At 38.8% G+C, this 15,195-nt stretch overlaps 2 protein-coding genes across 7 annotated transcripts in view; one reads left to right on the top strand and one right to left on the bottom strand.

The window, feature by feature from the left end:
- Nucleotides 1-1,687: 1,687 nt before the first annotated feature.
- On the bottom strand, nt 1,688-10,611 carry LOC148661972 (ciliary microtubule inner protein 7-like). 2 transcript variants are annotated; one of them, XM_088636541.1, is made up of 4 exons: nt 10,456-10,611; nt 6,418-6,531; nt 4,130-4,207; nt 1,688-3,091 (listed from the first exon to the last, which is right to left on the bottom strand). In XM_088636541.1, the coding sequence occupies exons 1-4, from the start codon at nt 10,480-10,482 to the stop codon at nt 2,639-2,641; spliced, it is 672 nt and encodes a 223-aa protein (XP_088492667.1). In that variant the 5' UTR covers nt 10,483-10,611; the 3' UTR covers nt 1,688-2,638. The 2 variants fall into 2 exon arrangements, with proteins under 2 accessions (XP_088492667.1, XP_088492668.1); XM_088636542.1 differs by having other exon boundaries at nt 1,688-3,070.
- Nucleotides 10,612-10,647: 36 nt separating this feature from the next.
- Nucleotides 10,648-15,195, top strand: part of iho1 (interactor of HORMAD1 1) — a 52,233-nt gene continuing 47,685 nt past the window's right edge. For 2 of the 5 annotated variants that reach the window (XM_088636538.1, XM_088636534.1), the window contains exons 1-8: nt 10,677-10,740; nt 10,983-11,088; nt 11,650-11,775; nt 13,043-13,127; nt 13,396-13,567; nt 14,105-14,268; nt 14,580-14,628; nt 14,820-14,907. In XM_088636538.1, coding sequence (XP_088492664.1) covers nt 13,072-13,127; nt 13,396-13,567; nt 14,105-14,268; nt 14,580-14,628; nt 14,820-14,907 — 529 coding nt within the window. In that variant the 5' untranslated portion in view covers nt 10,677-10,740; nt 10,983-11,088; nt 11,650-11,775; nt 13,043-13,071. The other 3 variants (XM_088636536.1, XM_088636535.1, XM_088636537.1) reach the window with 3 other exon arrangements.

The following is a 15,195-nucleotide window of genomic DNA, read 5'->3' as shown; positions in this document are numbered from 1 at the left end:
ATACAGAGGACAGGAACAGAATGTTTTTTTTTATTGTTCTTTAGTCTTGTACTGTTAGAATTCTTTGAAATGTAAAACGCGAGGTACAGTAGCACAACACGAGATGTATTTTTACAACTCCACAGTCACTGTGTAGTAAAATAAAAAATGAAAATATTTATTTAAGGTGGTAAAGTGGCACGGTGGTTATCTGCCATACAGTGCTGGGACTCTGGGTCCAGTTCCTGGGTGCTATCTGTTTGGTTTGTACATTCTCCTAGTGCTCCAGTTTCCTCTCACAGTCTGAAGACATGTTGCTAGGGTGATTGTCTTTCCACAAAAACTGGCTCAACTGTAAGTATAGTATGTGCGTGTTTGTGTCTGTGTGTGACCTGAGATGGATTGGAGTCCCCTCCAGGGTGTATCCTGTCGAGTTCCCATTTCTTGCAGGGATAGGGTCCGGCTCCCCCGGGACCCTATATTGGATAAAGCAGTTAAAGAATGAGATTGTAACTGGAACCAAGCCTGATGCTGTGGGTCAGAATGGGTCTGGAAAGAGAATCTTGTGCCAGGGATTCTCAGTCTCCTTCACTTATCTACCACTCCTGTACTGTAAATTGATTACATTATTATTACATTCAAATAACACTTTGAACAGAATTGGTCATAAAGCTTCTTATGATGTCTCATATTTTGGCATGTAAATATCAAGGATTTTCGAATTTTGTCATTCTGGCTCTGGCGGTAACATTGAAACAGCTGGAATTATTTTTGTTGTTGGACTTTTTTTAATGGACGCCTTCCTAATACCACAACGTTACACATTTGAGAATTTGTGGTTAGGAAGGTTTCAATCTCACCCTGCTTTGTCACCAACACTAAAAATGAGGTCATCTTCAATCATTTAGCTACCCTGCCTTAATAATACACAAATAAATGACTCACAATAGTGCTTTAACATACTAGTGGTCGTGTAAACAAGTGCTTCTCCTGTTAGCAAACGCTACAGAGCATTTTATAGCCCTAGGGAATCTCCCTATTTTGTATTCATTACCAATTCTAGGAATAAATTCCACATAATCACAGGTAGATGTTTGATGGGTTCAAGGGAAATGTGCCCTATGCTGCATGAATTACTAATAAAATCCAGGGTGGTTATTGGCAGGATGTAGGCCAATAACACAGACTGCTTATTAACAGTGTAGTGAAATGCTGAAATCCATTGACAAGGTCATCATTAGGTAGGTAATTAGACAGGCACAAGCTTTTGCAATTCTGGTTTTATTTGCTCTTTTCAACAGGTTTCGTTCAAGAACCAAAAAACCAAAAGGGAAGATGTCATTATTTCTTTAGTTGCCATGATTTGTGAAGGTATTACAGTAGCTGACGTTTAAATTTAAAAACGTGAAATGGGAACCTTGTTATTTGACATGGAATGATGTACTGAAAGGTTATAATAGAACACAATTGTTTTCTCAGCATTTCCTACAAGACTTGTCCGATGGACAACTTGTAAGATTTTTAAATAGTCCTCATCTTTATGCTAATGAGCAGTTTAAGGGAAAAGCAGAACTTATTTATCGAGCACAGTTTGTCCATCACTGTTAAAGGTCAGTCCACAAGCAGCCTGGAGGACAGGCAATATAAGACCTTCTGTTGCTTACCATAAAAAGAACCTTATTCAAAATAATTCAAGACAGGCTAGGAATTCATTTCCTAAAAATCATTTTATTACCCTTCTTTATTCATTTACAAACTGAAATCTGAAAATATTTTACAAAAATAAATGTGGTATTTAACCAAAAAAAAAGATCTTAGATGAGACGAAAGCCTATTTTTCCTATTCTCAACTTGCACATATGGCACTGGACTGGAAAGCCAAAGTTGGAACAGCTGTGAAGAGTGACCCCACTGCAAAAGTCCCTTAAAGATGGCCTACCGAGGATTACTGAGGCTGGCAGAAAACATGGGAGAAGCTTCCAGAGCCACACTTAATATTCTTACATATTCTTCACAGACAGGAACCCAGCGCCATTCATGAGCACCAACATAGCCAAACACCATGCACAACAATTTTTAGTACAAAGTAAATAGCAAAGACACATTTCAAGGATATACAGTAGATGCTAACAGCTGGGGCACAAAGCAAATCATGGTTTAATAGCTTGATTATAGGTTTTCAAAACAAATATTGTTGTGCGTTAGTGCTGCTGTACATGTATATAGGAAGTCTCCTGGTTTTGCTGTAATAATTTGAGACATGATTTAATCCACGTTTTACTACCAATGATTTCTTTTTTGCTAAACCAGATGCAGCATTTAGTTTTTTTCTGTCCACACAACAACAGGAACAGAAGAAAACACTGCAACCTGTCCACCCTACCTTGCATTAAACATTGGACACCTCACTATAACTCTCACAATGATGGAAATAAGCTAAATAGTCTTTTTCTCAGTCACCGCACTGCCACAGTTGATCTGAGCATCGTTTCAACACCATTAGAAGAGAAGGTAAGTGACACTGTCACACAACTAATAAAGGCAGGAGGGGGAGAAATTGGCGATTGTTGAAACACTGATCTGATAAAAGCCCATGAGACAAATTTGAAAATAGATATCATATTTGGTAGAAAGCAATTACTTTTTTCTCTTTTTTTTTTTACTGTGTTACATGCCACTTAAGGCAGTCAGAAACCGAGAGGGGGGCCAGGGAAGTGTGAGGTCTCCTGGGCTGGCTGGTTTTCGGCTCCAGCCTCCCGTTCATGTACGCGAAGGTGACCTCCTTCTCCAGCGGCCGCGTGACCACACGGCCCGTCATCATGTCCGTGAGGACACTGGGATTGGGCTGACAGTGGCTGTAGGTGTGGCGGTAGGTGGTGGTGTAGGTCTCGGGGGCAGGCAGCAGTCTGTGGGGCAGCAGGAAACGGGAGTGGGCGGCGGGCGGCTGGGCGTGCCAAAACGAGGCGCGGTACGTGCTGTGGGCCGGGCCTGCTTTCGCCAGCTCTTCCTTCAGCGGAGCCCAGGCGATCAAGTCGGGTTTGAAGTTGGCTCCTTCCGCGATGGCAGTTTTCACCCTCCGCGTTCCCAGACCCTTTGGACAACAACAGCCTGACTGGAAATAACCATTTACTGTAGGTACAAACGTCTATTGCTTAATTGCTGCGATTGCCTGAGCATAAAACCTGGTAACTGATTTTTAAGTCCCTTTGCCTTTTAATAGTTCTAATGCAGACTTGCGGCTGTACACTATCAATTCAATTCAATTCAGTTTTATTTGTATAGCGGACATTGGACATTGTCACAAAGCAGCTTTACAGATTTCCAGGCCTGAAAACACCACAGTTTTCCAAGAACACAACTTAATTGGTATTAGATTTTTTGTATTTTAGCATGTTCTTTTAGATCCATACTATTTTAATTCACTTTGATTTCAATGTATCATTCTGCTGCTGAGACAACTATTTCATTTTATGTGCCAATAATGGGACTGAGAGGCCTGTGATCTCTTGTAGTTTTTCATCTTCAGGAGCCTGTCCTTACAATTCATCCAAGCAGAAGATTAAATAATTTAGTGACTGCAAGCAGCTTAACCAGGGTAAGGTTTTATGACTGTGGTAAAATGGGATAGGAACCATCTTGTTGTAACTAAGATTTTTACTTTTTCATTATGTCTCCATGACAATAAAAGGGAAGAAAACATTCAATGCAAAATTGAAGACCAGTTTCAAACCCACTTCCAATAAAAACAAGTAGTTTTAACTTTTAACAAGTGGTGGTAAACATCTGTCAGAATCATTGCCTATATTATTTACTTACTAAATATTTTGGTATTTGTTTGATCTCTGGTACTTGTAATGCATGTTAAGGATATACAGTAAGCACATAAGAAAGGTGAATCAGCCAATTTAATTTGCATGGCTACAAGCAGGTAACTAATCTGTGGAACTTGTCCAGGTAAGGTATCATTTTCGACTACATGACTGAACTCCAGGCTCAGTCTTAATGTACTTCCATATAGTTTCCAGTTGGGTTGTTTGGCTCTCATTGCATTGTTTGTCCTTTGATAATTGTTAAGATTTGTTGCATGTAAACCATTATAAAGAGAGAACCTGTCATATTTTAATATCCTAGTCTAGTAACAGGAACTTACACTTTCAAAGTAAACCGCGTTGCCCTGGAACACGTGCCGGTTATCGTGTTTGGAGAAACTGTGTTTCCTTGGATTTTCCTTTAAAACAGAAATGTCTGTTAATAAAGAATCATTCCCTGCTTACCCTGTCTTTATCCCATGCTCCAGTGCCCTCTACCGTGTAGTATAGAGAGCAGACCAGCACCGATGATTCAGTTTATGAATTGGATCATTTTTTCCCCTCAAGAAACAAATCGGTGTCTTTTTGATTAAGTCTTTTTGCTTTCCATATTTCACATTTTATTCACAGTGCATCGAGCTAAGCTCCTGAAAGGAATTTTTAGTGATTTGTCATAATACGAGTACAAGATGATAGACGATTTGCTTAATTGATTGTATGCCAGTGATTTAATCAATTTCTTATCTACAGTAGTACTATAAGTACAATTTCCAACAGAAGCTTTATATATTTACAGTATTCCAAAACAGCACTCAAGGTGAACAGGCAACAGCAATTGAATGTTTTGTAAATTTTGTTTTATCCAAAATGTAAAATCTTTGCCTCCCCTGCTCAGCATTGGCAACAAGTCTAATTAATTTTGCTTTACTGAATGATTATTGACAATATTTGATTTTCAGGCCTATAGCAATCCTTTTCTGAAAGTATATTTTCATTGCACGTGATCCAGAAACAATTTTGATAACTGTTTTAATTCTAACTAACGTGTCCATGTCAAACAATATAATCTCACTGAGAAAAAAGATAACGAGCTGGTCCAATTTTATCATTAAAAAGGATTGTTTTTTTCATTTAAACTGTATTTTAGTGTTTGGTTTTTTAAGAAGTGCTACTAATGGTCAATGTCTTATGTTTTACTTTAAGAAATACTCCAGTATGTCAGCGTAACATCCCAAAGTACAGTATAAACCAAAGACTTTCCCCCCCCAAAATATGGAACATAAACTACAAAAAGAGGCACGAGCCCATTTTGGTGAAATTAGAGTGAAGAATACCGAAACCATTTAGTGCACACTTGCCCCTTTTTGAGAACTGAAAAATAGTGTAGCTGGGCAATGCTAAGTCCCATTGCTGATTAAAATAGAGTATGTTACACAGCGCTGCTGATGTCCAATCAACTAATCAGGCAACTGCAGCTTTCTTCAAGGGGAAATGAAAAGTGCCGTTACAACACAAACCTGTCCAGGGGAGCAATCATGTCAGTCTGAAGAGGGATTGAAGTACTCTTCAGCTGAAAGCATGATGACTAAATCCGACAGAGGTTTTATTCACAACAGAAAGGCTGTTGCATTTAACTCCTTTGAGCTCGGTTAGTGTAGCCACCCTTCGTTAGGTGGGCTTCCCTTTTCTGTATTCGCTGCAGACGTCCATGCATTTTTTTCTGTCCCTGTCTATGTCTCATTATTTTCCAAGTGCACCACAACGTTGAGTGCTGCCCACCTCCAGATTTGTGTCCCAATTCTATTTCTCATTTAGAATTCGTTTACAAGGAAATGCGTGCCCGGAAATGTCAGGAAATTAAAATCTAATTCATAGGATGATCCTGGGCCAAAAGAAAGCAGGACAACTGAAATTAAGTCACGTACAACATTATAACCAACCAGTCGTGCTCAGCCAAGAATAAAGTACATGCAAAGCCAGGCAATCTAAGTCTTCTGGTATACTGCTTTAGCTTTGAAGCGATTGCGACATTTATCTTGCCAGAATTAAAAGCATTATTGAACAAAATGTTTTTGCGGATGACAGATTTCTTTTTCATAACCCAAGATTGTGCATGTGCGCAGAAATAAAGCAGTACAAATGCAGCACAACGCAATGTTTCCGTCATTGAGAGTCACAGATTTTATGACAGTGTTTCAAGTACATACGTGAGTAAAATCAAAATGTGTGACTCAAAGAAGACAACAGGATATGCATAACCTACGAAGTATGGGTGACGTATGGTGAGCGTCACTAAAAAAAACTTCAGGACGGGGCTGCTGCTAGCTGGTGAACCTCCACAAGAAGGGCTGAAGATCTGACCTCCCCAGACTTGAATAAGAGAAAAAACAAGGTAAGGCACCCTGCTGCTCCTTTACTTAACAGTTAGGGATCTCCTGCCGATACAGTTTAAGGTGAGAACCAGCTGTTTCAGATAACATTAGAAAGGTTGTTCATGTATGTCACAGCTGGGACAAGGAGTTGCAGAGATGTGACAGAAAGGGAAAGAGAAGCCAGCCAGAAACCAGGAGTGAAAACCTGGACTTTTGCAGCACGAGTGGAAGTGGTTCTGCCCCCACCTGGGACTCACCCTGAGCCTCTGTATGAGTCTCTCTGGGGGACAGGGTCTGGCTGCTAGACGATACTCCTGCAGGAAGTCATTGCGGGATTTACTGCGGGTGTGTCCATGATACCCAGTGGGAAACTGAAAGGTAGAAAAGACATGCCAGCACATCAGTTGCATTGACCTCTATGGCAGCATCCCTGCCATGCCAGCATACCTGTTAACCTTTTCTTCCATCACATGCTGTTGATCAGATCACAGCATCTGCGATGGATGTTCTTGATATGATAGACATACTAACAATCAGTAACAGGGAAAACTGGCATCTGTCATTGCAGGTTCAGACATTTGGTGGCTGTGCTCGGCTGAGGAGCCAGTGGAGCAAAGCTGCCATCTGTGGGATTATGCCTGAACTCTTCTAAAACAAAGAGGCATGGAAAAGGATTATAAGCAAAAAATGGGATAGGTTTACCTTTTTGATGAAACCCACAGGCATCCACTAAAATAACGAGGTGATAATAAGATACAAACAGTTAAAGTTACTGGTAACATCTGCCTTTCCAAGTGCGGAGTACGATTTGGGCCATTATTGTGACAACTGGGGTAACAGTAATTAATGACTGCCAACGATTAACAGCAGGCTGTCCTCTCAAAGATGTTAAATCCTAATTCTGGACCCTGGTACTCTGTGCTCTCTTCAGCATCTTCAGGAGGCGATCTGTTTTAAAAGCCAGCATACAAGTGGCAAGAACCAAAGTTAAAACAACATTCCTTTCCGTAAGTAGTGTATGTCTGCAAAAAAAACACTAAAACCCACAGATTTATTCGATTTCTGCCTTCCTGGTCCCTGTAATGTCTCGGTGTTCGTCATGCTAAAAGTACCCTTATCGAGTTTGGGGTGTGTTATTGATATCTTTTTTTTAAAACAAAATTAATTTAGCATGTTTACCATCACTTCCCAGGTTACTGTCTATAAGTAAGCTCTGCTTCCTTCCTTTTTAGTCTGCTTTTTTAAAATTCTGAACGCTCGCTCTTGACTCAGGTTTCATAGATTTAAAGCAAACATCAAAAAGTTGTATGTGAAAGAAGTATAATTCCCCATTGGTTCTGTCAGTTCTATTCCCTTTATTCTATCCTTATTATTTGAAAAGTCTTGGTCAATAAGAACATCTCACATAGTAAATGCCTTTACAAATTAGATTAAGAAGCAACCATTAACCATATGTCAATATCCCAATTTCCGGATGGAAAGTTGAATTGCCCTTTGCTGCATACCTTCCTGATCTGATTATAAAGTAAGCTGCTTGTGGCCATGTCTAAACTAGACGGTCTGTATGCTGTACTCCAGCATACTGTACACTGTACCTACTACTAAGCCATTGGAACAATACAAGTATTGTGTGAATTTTTCACATTAACTACAACACTAGGGGCTAATGAATTAAGAATAATATCATAATTATTTTTTTATTTTGAAAAAGAAACCAAAAAACCCACCAAATTTATAAAAGTGCTCTTTTAGACAGCCAGGTGTTCTTAGTAAGGGTCATGGTCAATCATCAAACCTATCCTGGAAGATTAAAGTGCAAAAAACAGGACCACACTCTGGATGGGATGCCAGTCCATCATGGGGAACACACACAGCCAATTACGCAGTCTCCAATTAAGAATCAATCGAGGCAGCATGACTTTGGAAAGTGATAGGACACTGGAGCATTCAGAGAAGCCTGCCTGAGAACACGCAGGCTCCACACAGACAGACCCTCAAACCTTGGATCAATTAATCACTAACTATCAAACAGGTTAGATGGGCTGAGTGGCCATGGATCCATACCTCTCATACTGTATATGATATACTGTATCTAATTACAGTATTTAACTGTAAAGTTTTTAACTAAGGTGCAAGAAAATAAAATATTGTTTTCAAAAGCATCATGTGGTGAATGCAGAAAACGAACCTCTGCTTTAAAAAGCAATTAAGCATTGTGGAAACTACACTCAGTGAAACCAAATAAAAAACAGAGTAATTTATAATATTTTATTGTGATGCATTACTTTCATTATTCAGCACATTTTGCTGTATTATATAATTTAGAAAGTAGTGAAATACAATATGTATAAGTATAACAACTACAGTATATATAGTCATATTGAGTAACTATATGAATTAGCTAAACTAAAAGCTCCAAAAGGTTATGTATAAAATTTGGGATTAAAAAAGTAAGCTACAACAGCTAAAAATAAAATGTGGCTTCTTGATGATGTCTACATGTTTGGTCAGTTTTCTGGTCAGGATTTCTCCTGAGGAGGGAAAAAAAAGCAAAATAAAAAAGAACTATAAGTGGAGTAAGACAAGAAAATTCCTCATTTGCCCCTACGGGCAACCAGGAGCAAAGTCTGGGAGCAAAGCTGATTTATACCCAAGAAAAACAGAAAATGAGACAGAAAATAAACACTCCCCCTATAATCTCAGAGGCTTGCTCTCTCCAACAGTACGCTGTTTGACATGATGTGGTAATCTACAATCTTTTTCATACTGAAAGGTATTATAGTAGTTTGAAGGAGATCAGGATTTCTAAGATATAGAAGAAGATCACTTTATTGGCCATATACAATTTCTTGTATTTGGAATTTGTCTTTTCGCATACCCCGACTTGCTCTCCATGAGACACACAGACGGGGAGAGAAGCTGGGGGTCAGAGCGCAGGGTCAGCCATTTATACGGCGTCCCGGGAGCAGTTGGGGTTAAGGGCCTTGCTCAGGGGCCCAACGGAGTAGAATTCCTCTGCCGGCCACAGGATACGAACCGGCAACCTTCCAGCCACAGGCTCAGGTCCTTAGCCACAGAGTCACCACACCACCCCATAATCCTATATCAGTACATTATCAGCATCAAGGGCTACCTTGTGTTCTGTTCATTCCACCTTACTTTTCACAGTTAAATTGTGCCAAGACTAAGGCTAATGGATTTACTACACATGTTAAACTCTTTCAGGATACTTTAGCCATCGCTGTCCTCTCAATCGTTAGAGCTCTACTGTGGTGTGCTTTGTCAACCTTAGGAATACTACAATAGCTGCATCCTACTCTGTCAATGCCTGATCCAGACAGATGAGCTAATACTGGTGGCACTTTATCCCTGTTTGTGACTTTCTGCACTTCCTTCCATCTCACACTTCAATTGTACTTATGACTCAAGTGTTTCAATGGCTGGTCTCCCGTTTACAATCGCCACTCTACTGACCAGTAGTATCATTGCTCAGTCACAATATTCCATCTTTCCTGCTGGTCTCCTCTCTGGTCTCAAGACCAGACTGCAGACCCTTTGTATGATATCACCTTCTGTTCCCATGCACCTAATGCTCGAAGTAGCGTAAAGCATTCTGACTTATTAGGGGTGTTAATTTGTAAAATTAATATTTTTCTCATCCTTTGTTTTTGTCTTCATGCGGAAAATGTCTTCATGAAAGCTTTTAAAAATATTAGTATTATCCATCCATCCATTTTCAATAACCCCTTACTCCAAAAAGTGGACGTTTTTCTGCTACTGTCAAAATGATTGGCGAGATCAGCTTGGTCGAAGCCCTCCTTATACAGTACATTTACAGTATGCATGTTTTATAGAGGCAATAAATTGAAATTTCAAAAAGCCCTTTTCGTAGTTTCTTTTCACATTGGACATGATATTCCAGCTTTTTAACTTGTTTCAATACATGATTTTAACGATCTAGTATTTAGCTAAGGTGTTGGCTATCCAAAGCGTCCAAGTAATTACACCGCGATACATCACATGCGGTAGAACATACAAAGAATTTATACTAGAGATTATATTCACGACACAATTTTCCACACTAAAGTTGCATGAAATATATTAATAACCCTTCACGAAATCAGTTCATTTACCTATTTCATTTGAGACGTCTACGATGCGCAAACAACTGACGTCCTTTCGAATATGCGTAATAACTATTATTGTATTGCCTCTTTATGTAACAAGAACTAAACTGAAAGTGGAGGATAATAAGGTAAAGTTACCAGGAAAAACAAAAACAATGAAAACGTTACCCAAGACCCAGCCAGATCTCTCGGCATCACTGCAGCGGTAGTTATTTTCAGAAATCTAAATTGTAAAATTGTCTTCAAATAAAAAGTTCAAATCCTTTCTTAATTAAATCAATTGTGACGTGCCCGGAAGACTCTCTGTTAGTGTTCACAGCGTTGCTTGGCAATTGATGCTCCAGGCGTGACTTAGGCATTGGGCAATGAAACATAGTCAGACTGTGTTTGGGACTGCTGTTGTTTTCGGAGCTGAAGAACCTGCCTCTGTGCAGTTCGGTCATATAGTACTAGGTTAAGTAAAAATATGTATAAAAGGCCTTAAGATCATGGGTAAAGCACAAGGTGTTTCTTGAACTGATGTGTACCTGTATGTGCAGTAAGACTGTAAGACACCCTTTATAGAAGCTGTAAAACAAGTGCAATTAAATGGTTATGCATACTGTATAAACCAGATTCTTTGGATTATGCACACAATTTGCAGTGTTTATACCATACCATAAAATTGTTTTCATGCCTTGTGTACTATTTTCCAGATGCTCATTTTCTTTCCACGTTTTGATGGCCAAACCTCAGCACACTAGAACACAGCGTCTCATCTGTTTCCAGGACCGACGTCCCGGTTATTGTTAGTGAGCTGCTGTATGTTCTCTTTACTGCGAACCGAAATCATAGAAATAGAAGAATGAAATAGAATTTCACTTATTCGTATTCTATAGGTGCTAGTCATGTGCTGTATTCAAAGGGAACTATAACACTATGTAAAAACCGAAAACAATTGGATAGCGTGAATTAAACCTATTGTCAGCTCAGCTTATGATTTACTTTTCAAGATGAGCTGGAACAAAACCCAATTTGTGAGTTTTACTTGTTCGGTCTTACTCGAGTAAATACTGAAGTTGCGCTGGTAGCCTGCTACCCTGACATGTTAAAAATGTATCTCCCGTCAAAGTTTCTGTTCTTGTCTCCCCTTGTTGTTCCTGATTAAGAGAAAAAATTCAGGGGTTGCGACAAAACTGATTTTATATGCCCAGGAGAAGCAAAATCTGAAGCCACTTAGAGAAACTCGATTTAAAATTCCACGCTTCACGAGGACCATTATTTTTTAACTCTGTCGCAAAGCGTGTTGAGATACTGTATGCGTCTGAGTAGGAATCTGAATTATTATTTTTTTATTATTAAATCTCACTCTTCTCTTTCCAGTAGGTTCTTTGCCCGGATTAGCAGTGCGGGCGACGGGCTCGCGCATTCGTAATTTTAACGGTATTTCTTACTTTCGCTCGAGAGAACCGGGACGGTCCGACCTGAAATTAGCAACCATTTTCTGAGGTAAGACTCTTTTCCATTAAAGCCGTCTAGTTATACTGTACTTGGGGGGGGGAGTCAGTTATTTTCGTTCACCAAACAATTATTGTATTTTAAACTTTTCTAATTTATGAAAGTGCAGACGAAGTGAGAACCTTTCAGGCGGAACAGTGAACTATGCCGCAGTGACATTTATTCCCTCAAACTGCTGTTAAAAACAACTCTTGAAGTTAAAACCACTTATGAAGTTTCCAAGTAGAAAACCAAGTAGAATGATTTTGCTGCTAACCGGTTCAGCGTCTGGATGTTTTATGCCCCGTTTCCTTTGGTTGCTTATGTTATCTGGCCATAGTGAGGGAGAGGACTGGGGATGCGTAGTCAGGAGTTGCAATTCAAAATTGTACGATGCACATAATAATGTAAAACAAAGATAAGATAGCAGCAAGTCCCCTCTATACAGACTTCTGAATTCGTATTGCTATTGCCTAGACCAGGGGTTCCCAATTCTCGTCCTGACTCCTGAGGCCCACACATCTACTGGCTTCTGTTCCAGCCAAGCTCTGTTCCACAACTGAATTAGTGACATACAAATCATATTAGTAATAGAATTAATGGGAACTGTTAGGCTGTTTTCAGCTCTTAAATATCTTTGATGTGACCTTTTTAAAGATTGCATTTTGTAAGTAAAATACAATCCCAATAGAAAATATTCTCATCAGGCCACTAGTTAGTTCAGCCAAGGTTTTGATGAGATATTTAAGCTGAGCTGGAATGAAACCCAACAGGTTTGTGGTTCTTTAGGACCGGGACTGGGAACACTCAATACAAAGACTGAAAAACTAAAACTAGATTACATTAATAAGCATTCACATAAGGCACCTATTAGACAGACGCATATTAAATAGACGCTATTTACTAATATAAGGATTCCTCTCAAGTGCCTTTAACTTTGTCCACTTTGTCCAAGTATTGGTAAAAATGCATTTGTGACTGTGAGTACATTTACACTATCCCTGCAGGTGAGCACTATTTGCTCAGGTTGAACCAAGTTCAGGGTTTACGACTTTTCTTTTCTGTCCAGAAAAATAAAACCAACGAACATTTCTCAGAAACGCTATATACAGTAGCTTCCTTGCTAAACACAGTTAGGCTACTGCCCTTGTCTCATTCCAAGTTAATTAACAGTCTGAACGAAAAATGCTGACCTTGTCAAGGTCAAATAGAAGTAATCCAAAAAACTATATGGAAAATACTGTATGTAAAACAATGTTAGCATCTTTTTATTTGGCAGGAGATAAGAGGAATCAGAGCTCTACAGATATGAATGTCAATTTATTGAATGTTGAGGAGATATTCAGCATTCCTGGGGCAACAAGGTAAACATTTTTTACACTTAAAGGAGTGTTTGAATATGCAGTAAAATAAGAAAGATCAGAATTAACACTGATGCAAATGGGTGTTCCCTAATCAGATACTGTAAGTGTTGTTAGTACACCTAATCTCTACTCTAAAAGTTTCTCCTGATAATTTTGAATATGCTTTGTAATTTCTAATGATAAATTAGATCTGTCAATGATATTAACTTCTCTCTTCCTGTCTGAGTAGAAAAATAGATTTTAAAACCTTTTATCTTAATGATCGTAGGGGAAACAAGTTATCCTTTGGCAGGAGTGGCACCCACAGTGGTTACTCAAGAATGATAGATCCCATGTTCCTGGCTGGATGTCGGGTTCGACACAGTCATTCTCAGGATACATACCAGGAGATGAGTCAGCCATCCATAACAGCCCTGGCCTTTCAGCATGGTTCTCAAGAAGTAAGTCAAATTGTCATATAGCATTGACATACTGTATATAGCGATAGCATTGCTGCACAAGGTCCCTGGGTTCAGTTCTAGAACTGGTTTGATATCTACGTGGCATTTGTATGTTCTCCCCATGTTCCTGTGAGTTTCCTCTGAGTGCTCCAGTGTCCTCCCACAGTCCACAGACATAGCAGTAGGATAATTGGCTTCTGGGAAAATTTGTCCTGGTGTGAATGTGTGCATGTTTGAGTCTGTGTGTGCCTCCCGTCCAGGGTGTATCCTGCCTTGTGCACATTGCTTGCCAGGATAGGCTACAGCTCCCCTGCGACCCTGAATTGGATGAAGCAGTTAGAAAATGAATGGATGGATGGTTCTTTTCATACCAGACAGCACCATATAAATGTACCTACAGGGCTGTTGATGTCAAAGGGCTCCTTTGACCCTTGAATTTTGAATTATGAGCTTTAGTTGTAATGCAAGATGAAAAAGTAGTAAGCTAACTGAAAGTCTTGTATGTGTTTTTTAAAACTTCTTTCCCTTTCATTAAAGGTAAATGAGCCAAAAGGTTCAGCAAAATATCAGACAAGGCCCTATAATTTCGGAGTGGACAAATGGGAGAAACCTATAGAGTCTCAGCTTGGATGTGGGAAAGCCAAAGGAATCTTGGGACTATTTGAAGAAAGCAAGAAAAAAGCTAAAGAGAAAGATGAAAGGTACAGTATTTTTTCATAGCAGACATGTTGAGAGCATGATTCCGTTATAGTACATACATACGGTAAGTAGCTGTACAAAGATAAACTGGTTGAAATATTTGTAGCAGCTCATAATAACATTTATACACATTTGCATTTGTATTTAATGTTATAGATTTCTGCTGTTAATTAAAGTCACTATTTTATGCAGACTCTTATCATTTTGTAAGGGAGCATAGGATTGTATTGGATATAACCACATATTCTGTTTATCCTGTATTTCATATGTATTTTAAAAGCGTATAAACATAATTATTCATTTTTTCTTCTAGTGAGTTGTTCAATAATAGATTTTCAAAACTTGAGGAAAGCGTGGATCACGTAAGTTAATACATTAATATATACATTTGTTTTAAAATATACAATTGTAAGTTTCAAATTCTGAAAGCCTCTTGCTTTCATACAGTATTGCACTAAAAATGTATGTATTAACATGTTAGACAATGATGAATTACTCTCTTGGAAAAAAAAGTTGTGTAAGATTTAATTGTTTTTTCACATTTGTTTTGCAGATAAAAATATCTTTAAATAGAATTGAGAGCCAGGCAGATTCTAGAAAGACATTTATTGCTGAAGGTCTGGATGTTTGTTCAAAGCAATGTAAGTTGCATGGCTATTATTTAAGCTTTTATCTTACTTAGTCCTACCCTTTTTAGTAAATTACATATATTTATCAAGTAGCTTTCTTCAATACATGATTTGGCAAGCAATATTCATTATTTAAGTACTTATAAGGTATATTAAAAATCATACAGTATATAGTATTCTTTGGGATGATGTTTCTGTTCAAAGTAAATCTAGATCAGTGCCCGAGATAGTGATGGCATTTGAGCAGCAGCAGATGGTGCTCTTGCATTTGGTTTGCATAACAGAGTATGTAAGAAAATT

The sequence above is a fragment of the Lepisosteus platostomus genome, chromosome 6 (assembly GCF_059453375.1).
Source record: "Lepisosteus platostomus isolate fLepPlt1 chromosome 6, fLepPlt1.hap1, whole genome shotgun sequence".
NCBI classification, from domain to species: Eukaryota; Metazoa; Chordata; class Actinopteri; order Semionotiformes; family Lepisosteidae; genus Lepisosteus; species Lepisosteus platostomus.
The sequence above is the reverse complement of the archived record's forward strand: the minus strand, read 5'-3'. Positions and strand labels throughout refer to the sequence as shown.